The 18308-nt window shown below is 37.8% G+C and overlaps 2 protein-coding genes across 6 annotated transcripts in view; one reads left to right on the plus strand and one right to left on the minus strand.

The window, feature by feature from the left end:
* Nucleotides 1-12887, plus strand: part of NAMPT (nicotinamide phosphoribosyltransferase) — a 39530-nt gene extending 26643 nt beyond the window's left edge. For all 5 annotated transcript variants that reach the window (XM_078060028.1, XM_036109058.2, XM_078060026.1 and 2 more), the window contains 5 exons: nt 3450-3675; nt 5639-5758; nt 6447-6587; nt 7741-7875; nt 9941-12887. In XM_078060028.1, the coding sequence (XP_077916154.1) occupies nt 3450-3675; nt 5639-5758; nt 6447-6587; nt 7741-7875; nt 9941-10051 (733 nt within the window). In that variant the 3' untranslated portion in view covers nt 10052-12887. The remainder of the gene's footprint in view (nt 1-3449; nt 3676-5638; nt 5759-6446; nt 6588-7740; nt 7876-9940) is intronic.
* The window catches only part of LOC144379724 (uncharacterized), a 217589-nt gene continuing 208013 nt past the window's right edge, over nt 8733-18308 (minus strand). The window contains exon 4 of the mRNA XM_078060032.1: nt 8733-9632. The gene's annotated coding sequence lies outside the window, so the exon portion shown is untranslated. The remainder of the gene's footprint in view (nt 9633-18308) is intronic.

Here is an 18308-nt window from a genome sequence, read left to right on the forward strand (position 1 = left end):
TATTTTTATTTTGGACTTAGATGTATGTCCATCTTCTAAAAACTTAAATAGTATCTGCGGGCACCTGGATGGCTCAGTGCGTTGAGCAGCGGGCTCTTCATTTTGGCTCAGGTTATGATCTCAGGGTCCTGGGATGGAGCCCTGCGTCAGGTTCCACGCTCAGCAGGAAGTCTGCTTGTCCCTCTCCCTGTGCTCCTCCCCCCATTCATGCTCTCTAATAAGTAAATAAATCTTAAAAAAAAAAGTAAGTAGTATCCATATATTAGACTCTTCACTGATGGTTTTGTTTTCATAGTAGTAACATCACGAGTATGATACTATAAATCTGAGAATAAAGATATATTTTCTTAGTGTTTTCTTGTTAAAACAGAGTGAAATCCATTTTAAAGTCTCAATACTTGCTACACTTGTAAATTTGACTCTAATATATAAGAATATTTCAGATGTTCTTAAATAGAAAAGTCTTTTAAACAATAGCATGGTATAGTGAAAGGAGCTTTGGACTGAAAGCTGGGAAATCTGAGTGACCCGATGAACCCTACAGCTGACAATCTAGGTGGCCTTGAGCAGTTTGTCCATCCAGCCAAACAAAAGGAGGAGCTAAAATTCCAGGTCTCCAACATCAGAAGGTCATTAAGGATAAATGAGCTAACATCTAAATAACTTCAAGATAAGAGAACTCTAAAAGAGCATTGCCATTATTGTTACAAATATTTTAAGGAATATACAAATCTGGACTTAAACATATGCTGTTATCATTTGTTTTAACAGGACTTTTCTGTTTGTTTTCTTCCCAATGTACTACCAGTTCACAAACTTAGATTCTTATTTTGCCCTATTCATATAATGGTTTTCATATTCCTGATTTACTTTTTCTGAGAATGTGCAAAAGCAAAGCCATGCTTTCTTATAGCCAGTAATAACACATTTTTTAAAAAACCCCACTGAACCCAAAGATGTGGGGGGAGTTTGGTTGACCAAAAAATTTAAGAGAGGTATTAGTCTATTTAATGCGGAACCCAATTTAAAATTGTACATCATGTGGTTAAGAAAATGCTAACTTTTTTGAGCTTATGTAAAACTGCCTTGTTAAACTATATAAGTAAAACAAAAATAAATCAATAGAACATTGAGGAGGAAAAAAAAACATGCTATTATATAATCTTTCCTTCAAACTTTGGAAGATGATTTGATTTGATGCTGGAAATTGGAATATGGCATTAGTAGAATTCATTGAACAAATATTTATGAGCTCCATATACCTAACACTATTATCAGAAGAATAGGTGTTACAATTGGATTATGTAGAGGGTGCTGTAGGAAATGTCTCCACAGTGATCGATATAATAAAGATAATCATCTTCCTACCTGACAAGTCCAGAAGAAAAACCTGGACTCTAAGGTATAGATTTTGGAAACCCTTACCACAAGGGGATTTTGAGTGTTTTTCACAAAGGGAGGTGGATGGAGGAAAGCATGCACTGGGTCAGAGCCTATGGTTAGACTGAAGAAGAACACAGCCTCTGAGGGAGACTAAAGAGGAACCACAGAAATCGGAAAAAAATAAATAAAAATGGGGGAGAGGTCACTGAAGTCAATGAGAAAGAAAGCTTCAGGGAAGTTCAAGTACCAAAGAGAAAACAAGTAAAAGACTAAAAATGAACAATGAAGTGTGGTCGGTGATACAAAGAGCAGAATTAGGTGGCTGTATTGATCCAGCGCTGGGAAAACATCCCTGTGTAGGTGACGAGCTTTACCTGTGAGTTCATGCTTACATTGCAAAGCTCTCTAGTGTTGGTATTCTTTGAGCTCAATTCTCTCCATCCTTATAAAGAGGACAGTAGTGGTTCTTGATGGGAAGAAGGGGCTGCTCTTCATCCATGTCTTAATTTTCCCTTTAGCCTGCAGATGCTGGTCTGAAGTAGGGAGCTGGCTTCGGAGCTACTGGCAGCCTCTGAACTTGTTAGGAAGAGCGTTCACTCCAGAATGAGTTGTATGGGACTAGACATGCTGTCTCTCCATTTCAGATAAAAGGAGTCTCTGGATAGCTAAGTCTTTATAACCCTGAAGTGTCCATGCTCTGTTAGCACCAGCATATCATTGACAGCATGGGAAAATAGTTTACTCCAGTCCTTTAGCGGGAAGAAACAAAACCCGTAACGAAATGACAGTTTCAATCATAGATTAGTATGACTCTTTAAACAGTTTTGAGGGGCGCTTGGGGGGCTCAGTTGTTAAGCGTCTGCCTTCAGCTCAGGTCATGATCCGGGTGTCCTGGGATCAAGCCCTCCATCGGGTTCCCTGCTCCGCGGGAAGCCTGCTTCTCCCTCTCCCACTCCCCCTGCTTGTGTTCCCTCTCTCGCTGTCAAATACATAAAATCTTTAAATAGTTTTGAGATAAACTTGTACCTACATGGGTTAGACAATAAATGAATGGGTTGTCTTCCCATTATTTTATTAGAAAAACGGAAGTGGTAGAGATGAAGACTGGAAAATTAGGGAGAAGGAAAATTGCTTGGCATGAGGAATTGGTAACAGTTTTCAAATTCATTATTAAATTGTTTGACTTCTATTTATTAGCCAAGAAGTACTTGTTACATATTATTAATCTATTCAATAAGAAGAATCATTATTGAGGACATTTTAAAAATCACTATAGCAGTTTTTGCCTAATACATACTCTCACATTTTATTTCCCATCTTAATTATGTTTTGCCCAAACTAAGTATTAAAATCCTTACAGTCCCTGGGCATGCATTAATTAGTCGTGGATACTCTATAGATGAAATAAATGACTGCCTCTTATTGGCCATTTGAAAATATAACCAGTAAAGGGTTAGTTGACTATATGTATATATAGTACAGTACAAATAATTGCCTAAGTAATTGCCTTTAAGTATAAGATTTTTAAAGTTCAAAAAGACAAATATATGTCCCTGCTATTATTGGTATATGGTTTTGAAAATTCACAGAAGGGAGCCAAGTGCTTGCATTGCCTAGCAAAATAGGAATATGTGTTCATTCTTTCTGACATCTTGCCATAATGTACAGAGTGCATTCAGCAGGTGCTTTTTTTAGTTAACTGATTTGATTTGATTTTTTTAAGTAAACTACACCAACATGGGGCTCGAACTCACAACCCTGGGATCAAGAGTCACATGCTCTACTGCCTGAGCCAGCCAGGCGCCCCTAGTGAACTGATTTAAAATGAGTAGGTTCAGGAATACAAAAAAAATTGGGTGACTATGACTTTAAGAGTTAAAATAACTATAGTTATTTTCAGCCAGGGGGTGTCGTGGCCCAAATAGTCAGTGAACCTTATGATGTGTATTCATTAAGCTAAATCACTCACCTTTGCGCTGTTGATGGTGTAAGTATGGTACATGAGAGATGATTCAGCAATAGATGTGTCTGCCTAAGTAAATCTCTGTTTTCATTTTGTTTTCTAGTACCATAACAGCTTGGGGGAAAGACCGTGAAAAAGATGCTTTTGAACATATAGTAACACAATTTTCATCAGTGCCTGTATCTGTGGTCAGCGATAGCTATGACATTTACAACGCGTGTGAAAAAATATGGGGTGAAGACCTAAGACATCTAATAGTGTCAAGAAGTAGAGAGGCACCGCTGATAATCAGACCTGATTCTGGAAATCCTCTGGACACTGTATTAAAGGTAAATTTTAACACATAACTTGATTATTAAAATGCCTGTAGACGAGCTATATCAGTACTATTTTAATTTCATTTGTGCACATGCCTTTTCAGAACTATCTATTTTAGAATTGTAGCCCAGGGGCGTAATAAATTTGTCCAAGGATACAAAGTTCTGGGTTATTTATACGTTGTCAAATAGATAATAACATTGAACAGATATTTTCTACTTACCTTGAAAATTAATTAGTAACATTAATCCTGTGATTTGGTTACCAGGTTTGTGGTTTGTTTTCTTTACCACAAGTCATTGCTATACCTTTGAAGTTTTTAGTGCAAAAGAAATACACGCAAGGTGACGTGGAATTAAAAAGAATTCGAAAATACTTCTTAGATAGTGATTCTTTGGAGATACTGTTGATCCTCAATGTAGAGCATTGCTGTTTTGTTTTTTTTGTTTTGTTTTGTTTTGTTTTAGCGTTCAGGACTTAGTTTGCCTTCTTTGAAAATCAGTAGTAAGAGCAGGTTATTTGATGCCTACCACTAGAAAAATACTGTGTTAGGTGCTTTACTTAAGCTGTGTCATTTAATCTCTATGAAAACCCTATGATAAATATTACCATCTGTTTTATAGACAAAGCAACAGGCTTAGAGAGGTTAAAATAACTTGCTAAAGGTCACACAACATGTAAAATATGCCAAATACCCAACATAGATTTTCTGGCTCCTGCCTTTCCACTTTACCACACTTTCCCAGCTAATGATTAGATGATAAATTACTTACCCTTGAGAAAGGGGGATATAGAACCAAGGAAGTCTTTTCCTGTTCCATTCAATAATAGGCCATTTTGAAGGTCTTAGTCTGAAATACTAATAAATTTGGTTTTAGCAAACTTAACAGGTTTCATGTTTTCCCTGTTACCTAATAAAAATGTACTGACCTAGTTAAGAATAAACCAAGTCATCAATATGTAATTTTCTCATTGGTAAAATCTTTATTTAGGAAAAGGGAGTGATTGGGGGTAAATATATGTCTGGTAGGTCTTTTATATCTCTGACCAAGCTTTCTGAGAAATTTTAGATCAGTGTTCAGGAATTTCAGCTGTTCTAAAACTTAGGCAATGAACGAGCGGGATGATTTGCATAATATGCAATTTGTCTTTAAAAAAATGGGTGTCACCTTTAAATGAGAACTCCAGAGAAACTTGGGTTATATATGATTCATTTCCAGCTTTGCATATCATAATTTCTTTGAGGTTTGTAATTCATATTTGGGTTCTATCAGACAAAATAAGCCAAACAGGGGAACCTGGCTGGCACGGTTGGTTAAGCGTCCAGCTCTTGATTTCTGCTCAGGTCATGATCTCAGGGACGTGGTATGGAGCCCCACATCAGGCTTCGCACTTTAAGATTCTCTCTCTCTCCCTCTGCCCCTCCTGCTTGCTCTCTCTCTCTCTCAAGTAAATAAATCTAAAAAAATAAGTAAGCCAAACAAACTGTTGGGCATAGGCAGAATAAATCCAAATCATAATTATAGGTTTGTCAAATGATGTTTTATATACCTACTAAAAATACGATATTTACTGTTTTTGATTCATTGATCTCTGGGTTATGGGCCCGCATGCTTTCACTGGGCCACTCTGCTCACTTATATTTACTGTTTTAATTTCCTAATGTTAAAGGTTTTTTTCTTGAATCTGTATAATTTGAAAGATGGGAAGGAGAAAACTTGTATTTTGAGCAACTTTACAGTATAAATTGACATGAGAGAAAAATAGCATGCCTGTTTCTAATATAATCAAAAGGAATTGAGACTAAATTTTAGAAGGCTTGTACATAGTGTTGTAAAACGTTTTAAGTAATTTGATCAATTTTTATATTCTCAAGATTGTCTAGCAAAGTCATTTTTTTAACTGTGGAAAGCTTTTACACATTTTTTTTTCAGTTGTAGTTATTTTGTGTTGGGTGTGTATTTTCCCCTACAGGTTTTGGATATTTTGGGTAAGAAGTTCCCTGTTACTGAGAACTCAAAGGGCTACAAGTTGCTGCCACCTTATCTTAGAATTATTCAAGGGGACGGAGTAGATATTAATACCTTACAAGAGGTATGTATTTTATATTAAAGTTCCAATAAAGCAATCCTTAGAATTAAGTTCCTTATCAGTTTGATAAATAGCACATTAATAATTTAAGTACAGCTGTGATTCTTTTCATAAATGTTTATGATCGTATGTCTTTTCTGTTAATTGCTTAAAATTTATAAACACAGTTGATTCTTGAATAATGCAGGAGTTGCATTATTATACTCCCTCCACCCAGCACAGTCAGAAATTCATATATAACTCTTGACTCCCCCAAAACTTAACTCCAGATAGCCTGCTATTAACCAGAAACCTCACCAATAACATAAACAGTCAATTAACACATATTTTGTCTATCCTGTGTATTATACATTATATTCCTGTGGTAGACACGAAACCTTAAATGTTTTATCACCAGTTGTTTCTCATTCCCTCATTTCTTTCATTCCCCCAACCCTAACCACAGTCAGAATGGCAACACCACACATGCAGGAGCTTGGAATGAAATCCCCTCCTTTCACAGTTATACCTTTTTGAGGTGGGTAGGTCTTTTAAAAGAGGAAATGTGTAATATAACTCTGTAGGCCTTACTCTTACCTCACCATGTATGGTGTTATAAAATGGCTCTAGGATGTTTTTATTCATCAGTATGACTCAGCAAAAATAACCTTCCTCTATCAGATTACTTAGTTTTTGTTTTTTAATCCTCTAGGTTGTAGAAGGCATGAAGCAAAAAAAATGGAGTATTGAAAACATTGCCTTCGGTTCTGGTGGAGCTTTGCTACAGAAGTTGACAAGAGATCTCTTGAATTGTTCTTTCAAGTGTAGTTATGTTGTAACCAATGGCCTTGGGGTATGTCCTTCAACTTTTACTCCTGTGTTAACTTCTATGTCTGACTGTTGCATTGAATAACTGCATTCTACCGAAGGATATGGTCCTAAACTCATAGTATGTTTACATGTACCACTGACCTTGACTCAAAACAAAGAAAAGAGACATTAGGTAAAAAATAACATGACTTGGAGAGAGGAGGAAGAATAAGATTTAAGAGATGATACAGGCCAGTCATTTCCCACTGCTTCAGTATTCTACCTTTGAGTCAAAGAGCTGACCATTTCGAGTGGGAATGCCAGCTAACCTCGCCATCACATACTAAAGCTAAGTATGTCAGCACTGTCAGTGTTTTAGGAAGGTGCAGCATGAGGTTGGAGTTGTGATGCCAGAATCCCGTTCTAATAGCCTTAAAACAGGGGAACCCAACCTGTTTCAGGCAGCTGAACAGCAATTGCCCTGACCCTTCATAGACTTTTGAGAATCTGTGGATCCAAAGGTGGGAGTGGGGGAGACTAGGAACTCCTCAGAACACCTGGGTTGGTTCCCTGCTTTACTTCATTTCTGTCTGTCTTTGGAAAGTTCTGGGGTTGATTCACTACTTGCTTCTATTTTGTTGGCCTCCTACCTTCTGATCTTTAAACAAACCTTCTGTTCTCTTCAGGTTCTCTAGGTCTTCTTTGCTTTTCACAATAACAAGGAATAGAGTAAAAAGTAACAAAAGGAGAGGTTATCAAGTAATGGAATGAATGGAAGCCTTTACCTTAGTAAAAATTCCAGTTCCCTTGCCACAGATTCTATAATACATTTGACATAGATTTTTTTTTTTTGGTAGCATGCATGTGCTATAACTTGAATCAGTTAAAGGCAATTCAAAATATAAAAGATCCCTTAAGGGTTACATGTTAACTTCAGTGACGTCCTACAACTAGAGTAGTAGTTATCTACAGTGGTAAGAAAGGATATTCAGTACTTGGATTTTGTTCATACTTTACATAACGGAGGACTCTGTCCTCCAACACAGGCTAGAGTTCTGCTTCTAAAAGCCAGATGTGGATTCGTTTAGTTATACCTATAAAGTACCTAAAGTTTATGTATAAATTACGTATAAACTTTTTTCTTTAATGGGAATTGAGTCCACATTCCTGATTAGTCTTATTTCTCTTTCTTCCAGATTAATGTCTTCAAGGACCCAGTTGCTGATCCCAACAAAAGATCCAAAAAGGGTCGATTATCTTTACATAGGACACCAGCAGGGAATTTTGTTACACTTGAGGAAGGAAAAGGAGACCTTGAGGAATATGGTCATGTATGTTATCTATGCTGATCTTTTTTTTTTTTTTAAATAGGTTAGCTTTCCAAATTAAGAAAGGGGGCTCTTACGTTGTATTTTTTAATTATTTTCAAAACAAATTTTTTCTTGAAGGACGAAGTACTTTTGTTGTAAAAAGTGTACAAATGCTGACCTAGCCTACCAAAATAAGATGAAAAGCAAGACGGGGCTAGATCTTAAGTGAGACTGTGCATACAATGGAGTGAAAAACTTTCTAACATTAAAAAAAACAAAGTAAAAGTTCTTCCACATAGTGACCCGCAGGGTAGTGATTGATGAGCTTCAACAAGCTTTTGTGTATTTGATCTTACTCTTACTGCCAATTTAGCAGCAAATAATTTCTGAAGAGGAGTAGCCAAGAATACTTAAAGGAAGCTATTGATGTTAGAGTAAAACTTTGGTAATTTTAATAAAGGAAGGGCTATCCAAATTCTGAGATGTTCTTAAAGATAACTGTATTTTTTTTAACTTAACAGAATCCAGTCGAGATAGTTTTCTTTAGTCTCATATGATTCTCACAGCAATTCTGGGCTTAAAAAAAAAGCAAATTATGTTATGTTAGTGTAAGATATGGAAAAGGCCAGGACTGGATTCTGATGACATAATAATAATTGGTGAAACCTAGACTTAACCAAGTTTTTGGATTCAAATCAACCAAACTGGAAAAATTTCTAGTGTGCTGAAGTGGTCCATATGATCTAACGGTCTTTAACATGCAAAAGTACACTTACATTCGTGAACTCAGAAGTTACAAAATTTATTTAAGCCACTGGATTGAAAAAACTCACTTTTAGAGGGCAACTACTCATGAACATTCATATTATCAGAAAGAAGTTAATACCAAAAAAAAGTTTATACCAAACATTAATTTATTACTATGGATTCTTAATACCATATCAGATATTCTGCTTAAAGTATATTACTTTGATATTCTTTAAAGATTTTGAGCCAAAATATTTTTCTGTCTTTAATGAAGAGTATTTAATCAAACCTAAACTAACTTTTAGGTCTAGCCTGTTGTTTAGGGCTTTGGTAGCCTTCGCTTAACTCTTTTAGCTACCAAGTGTTTCCAGATGGACTAGAGACATTTTAGACACAGACCTAACTATGATTTTAAAAAGGCACTGATTTTAAGAGTATGTAAATGGTACTCTAGAATGTTTGAGGCAGTAATCAATTATAATCCTAAATGCCATTTTGATTTAAGAGTAGGAACCACCACCATTCTCTGATAGTACTTAACTTTATGAAAGAAAAGGTCACATACCTCAATCTTAATGGAAAACTTAGGCATGACAGATTATGTCTGTGGGTGTTTTAAAGAGAAACTAAAGGCAGGCAGACAGTTCCTTAGGGAGACCAAGTGGCTTTACCAGACCCAAAAGGGGATTTAGTTTTAATTCTCGATTGTTACCCTTGCATAGATCAAATGGATTACATGTATCAGTAACTTCTGGAATATACACAGTTTTTAAATCAGTCACTGTGCATTCATCAAAGAAATCAATACTTACTTTTGTTTATGGTTTGGTTTCTTGTTTTTTTAGGGGTTTTTTTGTTTAAGTCCAAAACTCAGTGACTAGGAAATTTATTAAATTCCAGGGTTGGTAAGTTTAATCAGTGTTGAGCCCGTTGTCTAGGAACAAGGGAAGGTCTGGCAGGCTCTCCTCGCTCACTGTCAGTCATGATGATCAGCGACAGCATGGCTCTTCTGGGCAGCAGGCATCTTCCACCTGAAAACATAGAGATGGATCAGCTAATGGGGTTTTTTTTGTTTTGTTTCTCCTTCAAGGAAAACTTTTAAGAATATTTAGATCATTGCTTCTTTTAAAGCTAAATATTTTTACATAGCCCTTTTAGATATTGCCATGCTCTCTGCCTGCTCCACCAGCATTGTGTATAAAGTTATTTCATAATTTGAACACCATCAAACATCTCTGTATTTGACTAGTCAGTCTGATTCATCAAAGCATTACTGAAGTATATTTTGCTTGATAGTCTAATATAACCATTACATTTTAGTATTATTATGTTTGTACAGGATCTTCTCCATACTGTCTTCAAGAATGGGAAGGTGACAAAAAACTATTCGTTTGATGAAATAAGAAAAAATGCAGAGCTGAATATCAAACTGGAAGTAGCACCTCATTAGGCTTTATGAGTGGGTGTGTGTGCTCGCCTGCGTGTGTGTGTGTGTATGTGCATGCACGCACGTAGGCACCTGCGTGTGAGTATATAATGTTTATTGTACAGATGTGTGGGGGTTTCTTTGTGTTTTATGATACATTGCAGCCAAATTATTTGTTGGTTTATGGACATACTGCCCTTTAATTTTTTTTTTTTTTCCGTGTTTAGGTGATCTCAAATTAGGAAATGCACTTAACCATGTAAAAGATTAATGCTAAAGTAAGCTTTTTAGGGCCCTTTGCCAATAGATAGTAATTCAATCTGGTATTGATCTTTTCACAAATAACAGAACCCAGAAACTTTTATATATAACTGAAGATCACATAAAACAGATTTGCATAAAATCATTGATTGCTTTATGTTTATATTTAACTTGTATTTTTGTACAAACAAGATTGTGTAAGATATATTTAAAGTTTCAGTGATTTAACAGTCTTTCCAACTTTTCATGATTTTTATGAGCACAGACTTTCAAGAAAATACTTGAAAATAAATTACATTGCCTTTTGTCCATTAATCAGCAAATAAAACATGGCCTTAACAGAGTTGTTTGTGTTATTGTACAATTTGAAAATTATGTCGGGACATACCCTATAGAATTACTAACCTCACTGCCCCTTGTAGAATATGTATTAATCATTCTACATTAAAGAAAATAATGGTTCTTACTGGAATGTCTAGGCACTGTACAGTGATTATATACGTTGGTCATTGTATTGTACCAGTGAAATGCCAAATTTGAAGGCCTGTACTGCAATTTTATATGTCAGATATTGCCTGTGGCTCTAACATGCACCTCAAGATTTTAAGGAGATGTTTTTAGAGAGAATTTCTGCTTCCACTATAGAATATATACATAAATGTAAAATATTAACAAAAGTGGAAGTAGTGTATTTTAAAGTAATTACACTTCTGAATTTATTTTTCCTATTCTATAGTTGATATGACTTAAATGAATTACTGGAATGGGTAGTGAGTGTACTTATTTTAAATGTTTTGATTCTGTTATATTTTCATTAAGTTTTTTAAAAATTAAATTGGATATTAAATTGTATGGACATCATTTATTAATTTTAAACTGAATCCCTCAATAAATAATGCTCAAGCAAGTTCTTAAATGAGGATAAATTAAAGCATGGTGACATGAGTTTGAATAGAAGAATCTTAACCAAGAGTAGTAAGTTGGCTACATTCACTGTGTTCAACATCAAAATGTTCTAGAGTGATTCACTGCTAGATTCTGAGTTAGTGATCACATCTGACTAGAGACCAGTTTTAATGATTCTTTTCTATTTACATCATCTGTTCTAAGGCAGGAGTTGGCCAGCTATGGCCCACAGGCCAAGTTCAGACTGCTCTCCTTTTTGTAAATACCTATTGTCTATGACTGCTTTCTCAGGAAGTGCAGAAATCGAGTAGTTAGTGACCATATGACCCACAAAGCGTGAGAAGTTTAATTATCTAGCCCTTTGCAGAAAAAGTCTGTCGACTCCTGGCGTCTAAGAAAAGGAGTGTGTGCCTTGAAGTTTAAGAGAAATGTTGATTTCCAGGGAAGGGAGGAAGCTATGTTGATAAGGAGTTTGTCTCTCTTTTGTCCTTTCTGTTCTTATTTAAGAATCTGATCTTGGAAGACTGATTTTGAAAGCTTTAACAACATGACATTAAATGTGAAACTAACAATTAAAAAGCCATAAATCATCTGTCCTAAACAGTTACATGAGAAAGGTATTTATCAGTAGAATAATGTCTCTTAAAAACATCATTAAAAAGAACATGGTTTTTGCAGATGATTCTGAACACTTGTTTATTGAGAATAATAAGCATTATTCACTTTTATTAAGAGTTTTCATCCTGTAATTCCTAGTGGAAAATAATTTTAAGCCGATTCTTTTAAATGTATCTAAGTAAAAATTAGTATTAAAAACACAGCTTTCTTCACAAAATGTGCTAAGGGGCTTATAGAGAATTAAAAAACCATATTTATTACCAAATAACAACTTTGATAACCACCAGTAATTTTGATTTTGTTTAAACATCGGAATTATACTAGAGACAATACTCTTTGTGTACTGTGAATCTCAGCAGTTTCAGAGTAGCTAGAGGAGTTTTATTTTAAAACTTTCAGTGAATGCTAAACTCTGTACGTTAGTAACATGGCCATAGATTGGAGGGGGGGAATGATTAATTAGCCACTTGGAACTGATTCATCTGAATTTCTATGACTAAGCACTTAATATCTGGCCATCCCCATTCTCAGTAGCAAATGGTTGACATAGTTATCAAATAGAATTCTGCTGTGTATCACCTTTAAATCAGCCTAAATCTTCCAGACAAAAGCAAATGGCATGTATGGGTTTGCTTAAGTCATTAGATTTGCAGTTGACGTCAGTTAATCCCTCTCAATTCATAATATCATGAAGTATTTGTATTTTAAATAGAAGATAGGAGTTCTGCGTTAAGACTCTTTATTTGTACGCTATACTTCAAGTCAAATGGTTTTAATGATTAGCCCTTATTTCCTTCCTTTAAATAAATTGTTATGAAAATATTTTATAATGAAATTCATCTTGGAGAACTAGAAAGAGAAAAATGGCAAGGTAATTATTGTTCTGTTTGCCATAATTTAGAATTCAACACTTCAACCAGGATTTTGTAGTTTCACATTCCTTTTTAACCCATTCAGTGGAGAATGTCCAGCTTTTCTCCCAAGTTGTATGTTAATTCTAATATGTATACAACATCAAAGGTGAACATGTAATAAACATGGAAATAAAGTTTAGCTCTATTAGTGAAATGATAAAGTTGACTGTGTGCTTCAAATACTGGCCATTTCGAGATACCCCCTTTTAGGTATTCCTGAATTCAAAGAACGAGAAAAGGAGAGAGGCATCAAGGACGACTGCTCTCTTTCCTGCCTCGTGCAGCTGTCTATCTGAATGGCAGTGCCTCTCACTGAGGACACTGAAGGGAGACCAGATTTGGGGGGGAAAGGGCACGAGTCCTAGGTTAAGATCTGAGACGCCATGGAGACATCTGAATGTGGTTATTAGGGACACGAGGGTCTCCAGGTACGACTGTGAGGTAGAGCTGGTCCTGAGAGACACAGGAAAGGGTACTTCTCTAGGGAGACAGACGATGGCCTGGCAAACCACGTGCCACCTCCAGCCCGTCTGTTTTTGTAAATGCAGTTTGACTGGAACAGGCCACCCGCATTGGTCCCATTATCGCCTGTGGCCGCTTTCACGCCACAGTGCCACAGCTGAGAAGTTGTGACAGAGACCTTAAGGCCTGCAGAGCCTAAAATCATTTGCTTTATGGCCCTTTAAAGAAAAAATGTGCCAATCTCTGCTGGAGGGTGTAAGGAAAGAGGACCCAGGGCAAACCCAGGGGAACTCTAAAAAGGTAAGTGGCAGAAGCTAAGCAGAGAAGACGGACAGGTAGAAGCTAAAGAGATGAAGGGAAAACCGGGAGGACTAAAGGAAGGATGAAAGAAGGGAGTGTTTCTGCACGGTGTTGGTGCCGCTGAGCGACCGAGCAGAGTGAGGGATTACAAGCGCCCGCTGGACTGAACCTGGAAATACCGAGTGGCTTACAGACGTTCCCTCCACAGTAGAGACGGCGCACGGCAGAAAGCGGCTGCTTTACAACACTGAATTCTGGATGTGAAAAGGAGGCAAGAAATGAGGCAACAGTGTGTCTTTCTTCCCTTCCCTTTTTAGCTACTGCTTTATATCTTTATATATAACTCGGGAAAGAGGGAGAAGTTGAAGGTAATAACAGAGCCAGGAGGACTCCATAATGGTGCTGGGGTCCAAAGAGGGTGGAAGACGATGGGGTCCAAAGCGCTGGTCGAGAGACTGGCAGGCTTGCAGATGGGAGTGGGATAGGTGCACATGCAGGCTGTGGTTTTCTCGAAGTCAGAGACCAAAGGGGATTGGGCTTTTGAAAAAGGAGGTTTTAAAATAATTTTTGTGGGGGCGCCTGGGTGGCTCAGTTGGTTAAGCGACTGCCTTCGGCTCAGGTCATGATCCTGGAGTCCCGGGATCGAGTCCCGCATCGGGCTCCCCGCTCAGCGGGGAGTCTGCTTCTCCCTCTGACCCTCATGATCTCTCTATCTCATTCTCTCTCAAATAAATAAATAAAATCTTTAAAAAAATAAAATAGTTTTTGTGGGGAGTATACTAGGACTACAGAACAGTGTGGAGGACCCAGCTGTTTGGTGACTGAGAACTTAAAAGTGAAAGTTGTGATTCTTTTGTTCCCTTCCATAGTAGCACCCTGATGCCTGGGTACAGACACACACAACACAACATGGAGATACTTGGTGTTTTGACAGATGAGTCTGATAAAACAAAGGGATGCTAATTGAGTAATTGCTGAAATAATGGTCCTACATATCTAAACTGGATAGGTAAGGACATGAGGGCTACGCAACGCACTGGGAAGGTAGTAGGGAGCCCGATGGACAGTCTGATAGCAGCTCTGATCTACTGGGAGTTGCTGGAACAGGCAGGTTTGGAAGGACAGGAAACACTAGGCTCAGACCAGGATGCTTGGATTAATGATCCGGAGAGTAGCAAGTTCATGGTGTAGTACTTTCCAAGGTAGGACCTTGCAGTGGCTAAATGCAGAAGATCATGAGACACAAAACAAGATCAGGAAACCTGAGAGGGCAATGGGGTTGGACAGTGGACATTAGAATCATCCAGAAAGACGGCAGAAGTTGAAGTAGTAGAAGAAAGCTGTATGAGGCACCAGCATGTTCAGTGAATGAAGGGAAGGGACCAGGAGGTCAAGAGGAGGCAGCAACAGTGAGCTGTGTGAGCCTCAAAGGGATCGGGCAGTGGAGACCACTGACTCAGGCCAGCCTGCACGAGGAGGAGCTCAGCCTCTCCAAAGCGTCCAAGCACGCATGGACAAGTACAAACTGATAAAAAGCACTTTGTGTATTGCCAAAGGTTTGATGTCCTTTACCAGGCACTCAGTCAATATTTGCTGACATAATGAATGGAGGGAAGGAATAATCTCAATAAAAAAATGTATTGATTTTATTAGCGTGCTACAAACACCCCTTCCACTGACATAGACCCAGGTGTTCAAGCCTTTAAGTGCATTTTTGAAATTGCATTTTTTTATTTTGAATGGTTTGAATGTTTTAAGATTTACATTTTGTTTAGTTATTTTAAAAAAAGCAGCCAAAGCATTCCACAGCCAAATAAAACCAGTCACCTCTCATGTATTCAGGTTCTTCCCACCTTGTTTTAAATTACTTTTTTAAGTTTCTCTAATTGTGACCTGTTCCCCAGAGACAACTCCATCTTTATTTGGTTCACAGTTATTTGTTCTATTAAAACTTAGGAAAATATTTGTTTAGGTTATTCCAACAAAGAGAAATATGTTCTTGAAAGGAATTTTAGAATCAAATTACCAACTTCACCAAAATTTCTTTAACTAACATAGAAGTGGGCCTTGATAATCAGGAATTTGCCCGTAGACTACCACAGGGCAACTGAGCCTTCACCTTATTGGTATAGACTCTTGGTGACTTAGTAGTAGTAGTAGTAGTAGTATTCACAGGAGACATGGGGCTTTTACCACATTTCACGGCTTGTGCTACTCTCTTGGTGAGCAGAAGTTGCCAATTGACTTTTCTACCGGTTTATAGCATTGTCCCTGCAAAAAAATACAATTTTGGTTTACATTGATTTATATTCATCCCAGAGAAATGAAGCATCATTCTTTGTTGACAACAAAATTCAATTTAAAAAGTTATCCTGACCGACTTTATTTTTTTGTTTTATTCTATCATTGGTTACTGAGCTGTTACTTCTTTGACTTAAACTTCAGGAAGACATAGTTTTAACTTAAGCTCTTGTGCTTATGAGCAATCCTGATGAATTAATTGGCTACAAGTTTAATTCTGATGAGGTCTTCCTGAGTAGCATGAAGATTTCTACCAGATTTCTGAGCTTGGGGGGAAAAATAACTTTATCTTCAACTTCTCACTTTCTGTTCCTTCCTCCTCAGAAACAAACATGTTCCTATTTCTCTCATCCTTTTAAAAACACTAACTCCCTTGATAACACCAGCTGTATTCTCCCTTTTCCCATTCACATCCAGAGTTCTCAAGCTGTGCACATTTACTGCCTCACTTCATGTTCATCCCCATCTGGTCTTCATCCCTCATACACAGTGACCTCCTGATTGTCAACTGAGTGTGTTTAGTTCTTATCTTACCAGAGGATCTCTCCGCTATTTGCCACTGCTAATAATTGAAACTACTCCTTTGTGTCTGTGTTGTAATGTGATGGGGGCCCCTTCTCTCTCTTGGGCTCTTCTTCACACCTTTTAAATGTTGTCCTGTCCCATTTATCTCCACCTTCATCTTGGCTGATCTTAGCCATTCTCATGGTCTCAGCTATCACCTATCTGCTAAAGCTTCTATGCATTGATATCTCTAGCCCAGACCTCTGAATTTTTCTATCTATGATGCCTTGTCACCCAGATACCTACCTACTCAAATACAACAGGTCCAAACTTAGCATATTCTTGAAGATCTACCTCATTTGGGGGTTCAGCCAACCACCCAAGTGAGATTTCCCACCCCACACATGTGATCAAACTCACAGTCCTGTTAATTTACCTACTAAATGTTATGATCTGTCTTCCCTCAAGCTCCCATTTCAGACTTGCAAATCTCTTCCTGAAACAACACAAAAAATACCTAGTTTTCCTATCCCAGCCCCCTCTCCCTCCCATTGTACTACCAGAGTATTATTAACATAATCTAGTAGTTTCAGTCCCCTGCTTAAAACATTGAAGCTCCCTCTAGCTTCCAGGATAATGCTCAGAATCTAGCCTAAACTACAAAACCCTCCTTGGTCTGGCCCATGCTGCATAGATAGCCTCTTGTTTTGCTTTTCATTTTCTGTGCCAGGATTAACTGACTTGCTCTACCTTACACACACTCATGCACACATATTCACAATACACTATCTTCTGTTTTCTCTGCCTTTGCTCATGCTGACTCCTCAGCTAGGAATGCCTTCCTTTGGCCAACTCATTTTAGGTGATTAGGTGATAACGCCTCCAAGAAGCATTCAACTCACTCATCTGCCATCCACACTCCATGGGCCCTTCCTCTGGGCTCCACAGGTATTGAGTGTATTTCTAAAATGCTCTTGCAATCCATGGGTCTATGTCCTATGGTGTAGGACGTGTACAATGGCATTTTATTCATCCCTATTTCCTGCATTCAGCTCATAGACATACAAATGTTGAGTAAATGTCATTAAGATAAACGCTTTTCTATAATGTTTTGGCACCCTATGTAATGCTAATACCCTGAACATTTTACTTAGTATTAAAAAAAGAATATTTTACCTTTTTTAAAAAAGATGGGTAACTTTCAAAGCATGTTCACATATTACTGTCTTTTTGAAAAATCATTACAGTACATTCATGAAATAAGGTGTTTAATCAAAATATAGATTAGAGCCCAGAGGTTAGACAGTGGCATGGAGGAGGACAACCCTAGGCTCACCTCATTCCACGAATACAATGAGACAACTATCAAATCATCCCAAATACCCCAAAAATTGACCTGAAGACTGGCAGAACAAACTCTATAACTAAAGAATAAAAGAGGCCACATTGAAGAAGGTGGGGGGGGGGGGGAGATGCAGTTTGGGACAGAAATGGATTGTGGCCAATGCGGTGGGCAGGGAGCTGTGGTTGAGGAGAAGGGCTAGAGACAGACTAACACATAGGGGAGCATACAGGAAAATGAATCCCCATAGCAGTTGGCTTCAAAAGTGAGAGGGGCCAAATTTTAAAAGTTCTTGAAACCAGTAGGACTTAAAGCCTGGAGTTTTAAAGGTCAGCAGGCTTGGCTGACCTAGAGCCCCAAGGACACTGTGCAGCTCTTGGAGAGAATGTAGTCAAACAACCAATGGATATAAGCTTAGAAACAGTGATCTGAAGAGCACCCGGGGCACACAGTGGGGAGGTTATTTGCTCATCCTGGAGCACATCCCAAAGAGACAAAATTTGTGGAGAGACCCTTCTGGTAACAAAGGAACTGCCATTTCCCTCTGCCACCACTCAGCATAACCACAGGGCTTCCTGGGGGAGCCAATGCAGCACCCACTCTCCCTACCTAAATTGCTTACACCAAGCCCTACCACCAAGTGCTCTGGGGGAACCGCTCTTCCCAGTCATGC

Source organism: Halichoerus grypus, chromosome 12, assembly GCF_964656455.1.
Source record: "Halichoerus grypus chromosome 12, mHalGry1.hap1.1, whole genome shotgun sequence".
Lineage (NCBI taxonomy): Eukaryota > Metazoa > Chordata > Mammalia > Carnivora > Phocidae > Halichoerus > Halichoerus grypus.